The following is a 6,000-nucleotide window of genomic DNA, read 5'->3' as shown; positions in this document are numbered from 1 at the left end:
TTCCTGAATTACACTAAAACATCAGCAGTGATGATGACATAATGAATAACAATAATAAAATATTTGATTCTCATTAACACTATTGTTAGTATTATCAAAAAAATTTTTAGGGCCTGCAAAGCACCATAGTATAGTCAAAGTTTTGCTGCTTCTCTCTTTGAAAACCATATACTAAACCCAGTAATTAATGAGTCTGTGTTGGTGATTGTAATTATTAGAAATTTGGGATCCATCTAGATGCTCTATATACTTTTGGATTAAAAGCTCTATGCTTTGGGATCACAGGCTCTATTTTTCAGACCACAATTTAAAAAACAATTTTCTGCTTGTGACATAAATCTGGGTATTGAGTACACAATATCCTTATTATTGTGCCACTCTACTGTAATCATAGCCTGCATCATGTGTGCTGGTGCAGTTTTTATTGGCAGTGAGAATGTGTTAAATACACTGAATAAATAAAATGATTAGCACATCGGTTGGCAATCACTCCAAACACAAACAAAATAAAAAAGAGAAGAAACAGAGCCAGAAGGGACCAAGAACAGAACAAAAACAAAAGAACAAGAAGAACTGAACAAAAACATGAAAGGGTAGAATATATATACATGTGTATGCAGTATGCACCTACACAAATCAGAATGTTCTAGAACTCTAAGAATAAGCACATGGTATAAGTAATTACATTTGTATAAAATACATTATTAATAAAGAAATCATAGAAATATTATTATGTTAACTTTGAGTTCACCACAAGTGTTCTGTCTTGAAATCTAAAACACAGAGAATTAAATCCAAGTTTTACTAGAAACAATGTAAAACATTCAAGGGCTCAGCCTCGTAGATTATTATTTATTAGCTGGGGAAAAGCAGAATCTCAACTTTATGGTGCTGCTAGAAAACTCCTGACTTGTTTTTTACTTTAAGCCTTGCTACACTGACTTTAAAATAGCCATAAGATATAAAAAGGCTGGCCAGTTTAGTGCAGTCAGTGACAAATGTGACATTTGTTTGATTTTCTCAACAAAAAGAAGTTTCATAGTTACTTAATTGCACCTGTAACCTTTTCAAGCAGTTGGAGAAGTCTTTGGACGGGGTTTTTGCCTTATCTTGTTGCTAGGAAGTAGGAAAATCATGACTTCTGATTCCCGTGTGCTGATCGCCATTTTATTATCTTTCGGCCACTCCCATTTTCAATGAAATATTGAAATTTAGAATCTATTGCACTGCTATGCATGTGCGGCTATATAGAGGACATACGGAATACGTACGTGTACAGACAGACAAACAAACAAACAAACTCTACTCATCTTAGTGGGCTTCGCCCAATTATTTAGATGACCTTGCTTTTAGATTTTTTCATATCAGCTCCTAAAAGTTTTTTGTTCTGGGTTCACGAGGTCCTGCATAAGTCCTTGAAGAAGTCAATTTCAGGGTAAAATTGGAAATCAAATCAAATTGAAGCCAAATCGAGGTATAAAATTATGTCCTTTGATATGTCTTTCTCTCCTTATTCAATGTGGTATCAATCAAGATATTATTAATGTGACTGAAGAGAATGAGTTAGTTTTTTTTGTTTTCTTTTCCTAATGTTGTTTTCTTTCCTTTATATACAGGTACTTATAAATTCAAAGGAAGGGCAGACCATTTAGCTCCAGTAATAAGAGACTCAATCTACCTGTGAGCAGGGAGGGTGCCTGGCAATGGTTTAAATAAGATGTACTTTTAAAAAAGTAGCAATACAATAATGATAATAATGCAGCAGCAATAGTTACTACTTACTACAATTTGTTACTTTAATACATACAATTCCATGAATATCAGATGGGTTTGTATCATTCAGTAGCTCATGTACTCTACATTGAAAGGCAAAAAAAGAGTGTGAGAGTAAGAGAGTTGTCCTTAAATAATGACATAAACCATATAGTCCATATATAATGAAGTATCTACAACATAATGCTTTGAGTAGCAGCAAAAAATTCAATTTGAGTTGATTTAAGAGGGTTTTGTATTGTTTAGTTACAAAAAAGCATAAGTACATCTTTAGTTATAAAGATGTACTTATGCTGTAACATTATACTAACCTATATAGTTAACCAGACTGTTTTAATCCAACCAGGGTACTCAATGGTGATTGAAAGAGCATTATGTACAGTTCATGTGACATGCATGCCACTAATGTAATCCATACAAGGAAATTGAGTATATTACAATTATTGATTGGCATTAAACATTTGTGAAACAGAATCTATTGTGTTATTCTATTCATACTTCTATTGATAATCTCATTCACTTTCAAGGCCATTCATATGTTTGTAAATAAGATTGTTATATTCACAAAACAAATTAGAGTATTTAATAATGAATAGGCAATCCTTAGCTAGTCTACCGTACACAATTATGTCCTTCTATCTCTTCTTCATATGTCTCTCTCTCTTGATTCAATGTTGTATCAGTCAAGATATTGATGTGACTGAAGATAATGAGCTGGAACAGTTCTTGTGCTACAATAATCCACCAGTAGTGAGGGACACACTTGTAGTATTATCTACTAACATCACTCATTACATTAGTGGTAATGTATCATTCTGTATGATCAATACTACCTACTCACTGAATATAACCAGTAATTCATCAGGACCAGCTACCATTAACTGTAATCAACCTGGTAACCACTTACATTGGCAAACCACTGGATTTTCTTTCATTTATGTACACAGCCTGACACTACAAAGGTTAGTATTTAGAGGTTGTGGTAGTTTTTTAAAGAACAGTACAATCATTGATGTCATTAATTCTACTGAATATCCATTTCATTTCACTCAATATCAATCAGCTGTGTTACTATTTCCGTACATTAATATTCTATTGATTGAAAATGTTACCATTACTTATTATTATGGTTTTGCTATACTAGCCATTAACCCAGTGAATGCAACAATGAATAGCTTAACTATTAGTGTGTCAAGGAAATTTGTTAATCACATTATCTCTGAAAATACATATATTGGTACTGGTGCTCTATTGTACTTCACTCAGGATTACATTATTACTGACATACACACTGTAATTAGTAACTGAAAATAGTGAAAGCATTAGCACTAGCCATATTCTGCAGTTTCATCATAAATCTGTTATAAGTGCAGTTGGGTTAACTGTTCTTTATGCTCAAATAAACTATCCAGCTACTGTTTCTATCTTTAAAACTAATTTTACCAGAAATCAAGGCACCCTACTGTACTTTCTTCATTACAAAACTAGCTATGGTGAAACAGTATTCAATCACCTTAGCTTTGTATCTAATGCAGCATCAAATATGGCATTACTCATGATGATTGACATTTCCGATACTACCAGTACTCCATTAAATATCAACAGTAGTGTTTTTAATGACACTGTCTTATATGGACCTCAATTATACCCATCAAGTGTAATTTTCATTGGTTTGTATAACCCTTCTTTAGGTAGTAGAGCCAATATTAATTTCAATAATTCAGTTTTTACTAACACCACTGTTACATTAGCAGGCTCCTGTATTTATGCTTTTGAAAATCAAATTCAAGGTGAAGTTTTAAACATTTTCCTTGATAACATATTGGGCTACAATAATTTTAGAACAAAAAGTGACTATAGTAACACAGGGACTGAACTGATTAAAATAGTAAATACCAATGGGCTTCATATCAGTGGATTCAATAATTTTTCATATAATTTTGGATCTATCTTTTATGTCAGAAGTACAATGATACATTTGAATGGTCAGCTAAACATCATTGGTAACAATGGATACATGGGAACTGGTTTTACAGTACAAGGTTTAAGTTATTTCCTCCTTTCTAATGGATTGAATGCTGCTTTTATTAACAATACTGCTCTTACAATAGGTGGTGCTATCTATGCTGTTACTGATCTAGACCTTGATAAGAGTACATGTCTGTTTCAGAACGACACCAATAACATTACTAACATTAAGATGACATTTATTGATAATACAGCATCAGAGGCAGGTAATTCTATCTACAGTAACACTATTTATGGATGTGAGGCAAATAGTGGCAGGATAAATTTAATGAATAATTCTAATACAATGTTTTCATTTTCTTCTCAGCATAACAACATTTCTGTACCACCTACTTCATTGTGTTTCTGTGATGTACCTTACAATACATCTAATGTTAAAAAAGAATATAATATAAGTGTTTTTGTACGTCCAGGTCAAAATATTCAACTTCTATTAGCAGCAGTGTACAACTATAGATCTAAATTCAATAATGTACATATAATGCAGTATGGTTATGCTGCAGTAACTTTTCTATCAATAGATCGTGATAATTTTCATTCTGTTCCTTCATGGCAAGTATCAGCTAATAGTGCGAATCAAGCTTTATTAGAAAAACAAGATTGCACTTCAGTTACAATAACACTTCTCAAAAATAAAGATGAACCTAATCCTTCATCATCAGCAATCATTGTATCATCTGGTTCATTAGGACTGACATTGAATGGTATAAAGTTGCTTGATTGTCCCATAGGATTTGAATTGAATGTTACTGAAGGTAAATGTGTCTGTTCAAGATTATTACGTAAACTTAGTACTTCCTATCAGCCTGATTGTCACATAAGCTCTGGAGCAGGTAACTCTATCTCTACAATTACAAGAACTGGTACAGAGTGGATTGGTGTAGCTAAGTTGTCTAATGGTACTGTTGTGTTTGGTGCAGCATTAAACTGTATTGTGTACTGTAGGTATAAAAGTGGTTACACTAAACTGATAGTCAATGATAGCAGTGTAGCAATAGCAGACTCTGATGATTTTAGTAACTCTGTACCATTATGTATTGATAATAGAGAAGGTCTTTTATGTTCACAATGTCCTCCTGGGTATAGTGTCGTGTATGGATCTTATGAATGTAAGCAATGTAGTAACTGGTGGCTATTCACACTAATAATACATGCAGTGTCTGGTCCACTTCTCATTTACTTGTTTTATATTCTCAAACTGACACTAACTACTGGTAGTTTAAATGGCATCATATTTTGTATGCAAATATTGGGATTTATTAATCCACCATTAGTTGATAAAAAAGGAATGAACATAATTGATAGTAGTTGGACTCATAGTCATTTTGGTTTTTCATTATGTTTATACAATGGAATGACAGAACTATGGAAACTTGGTCTCGTTTTGATGTATCAAGTTTATATATTAAGTATTCTGCTGAGAATAATTGTACTCAGTAGATTCTCAGTAAAAATCTCCAATAAAATAGCCAATTCATCAATACAAATCTTGGTTACTGGAGTTCACATCTCTTTCTCATATTTATTGACATCAATAATGGCTGTATTTACACCAGTTACCATATACACTAATACTACTGAGGAACCAATGCAGGTTTGGTACAAGCATCCTACAATTGAGTATGGCACACACGGTCATCTAGTACTAATGATCATTACATCACTGATAGTTGGTCCTATATTAGGTGTATACATGACTGTATTATTAGCTGGTAGGCCACTAATGAGGATCAATTACAGGATCAGAGAATATATATGTCCTGTATATGAAGCTATACATGCTCCTTACAAACGAAACAAGGAATTCTTTTTTGTAACACGACTACTCATAGTTATATTACTGTATGTGATATATACTTGTTTTAGAGGAAAGGACATTTTACTTGGAATAGCAATAGCATCACCAATACTCTCTGTGTATATTGCAGTTGAGTCTATGGCCAGGCCTTTTAAAAGGATGTCACTCAATATATTTAATTTGTGTCTCCTTTCATTTTCAGCTGTTATTTATGCATCTAGCCTCTACTTTATAAAAAGTGACAATGAAGACAGACTCATTATCATTATTACTGTATCTAATGCTGTTATCATTGCATCTTTACTTGGTGTAATCATTATACACATTTTATGGGTAACTGGTCTATTGGAAAAGATAAAAATTAAGTTTAGAAAGTATTGGTCTTATTGTCGATCACGACA

General features: G+C 32.7%; 1 protein-coding gene and 1 long non-coding RNA gene across 4 annotated transcripts; one reads left to right on the top strand and one right to left on the bottom strand.

Moving 5' to 3' along the window:
* Positions 1-431: 431 nt before the first annotated feature.
* Positions 432-1,316, bottom strand: LOC109580350 (uncharacterized). Its single transcript, XR_002184198.1, has 2 exons — positions 1,057-1,316; positions 432-773 (listed from the first exon to the last, which is right to left on the bottom strand). It is a non-coding gene; the product is annotated as an uncharacterized LOC109580350 (long non-coding RNA).
* A 73-nt stretch (positions 1,317-1,389) lies between these two features.
* Positions 1,390-3,180, top strand: LOC109580349 (uncharacterized). 3 transcript variants are annotated; one of them, XR_002184196.1, is made up of 3 exons: positions 1,462-1,562; positions 1,617-1,680; positions 2,120-2,438. XR_002184196.1 is itself a non-coding variant. In XM_019993386.1 (3 exons), the coding sequence occupies exons 1-3, from the start codon at positions 1,559-1,561 to the stop codon at positions 3,079-3,081; spliced, it is 693 nt and encodes a 230-aa protein (XP_019848945.1). In that variant the 5' UTR covers positions 1,462-1,558; the 3' UTR covers positions 3,082-3,180. The 3 variants fall into 3 exon arrangements, 1 of the variants encoding a protein (XP_019848945.1); XM_019993386.1 differs by lacking the exon at positions 2,120-2,438 and adding an exon at positions 2,457-3,180; XR_002184197.1 differs by lacking the exon at positions 2,120-2,438 and having other exon boundaries at positions 1,390-1,474; positions 1,617-1,843.
* The last annotated feature ends 2,820 nt before the right edge of the window (positions 3,181-6,000 follow it).

This window comes from Amphimedon queenslandica, unplaced genomic scaffold (assembly GCF_000090795.2).
Source record: "Amphimedon queenslandica unplaced genomic scaffold, v1.1 AMPQUscaffold_13496, whole genome shotgun sequence".
NCBI classification, from domain to species: Eukaryota; Metazoa; Porifera; class Demospongiae; order Haplosclerida; family Niphatidae; genus Amphimedon; species Amphimedon queenslandica.
This window is presented reverse-complemented; position numbering and strand designations above follow the sequence as displayed.

Coding starts and splice junctions, on each gene's coding strand:
- LOC109580349 (XM_019993386.1), top strand. Junction 1,681..2,456: donor ATAAGAGACTCAATCTACCT/GTGAGCAGGGAG, acceptor ATGTTGTATCAG/TCAAGATATTGATGTGACTG.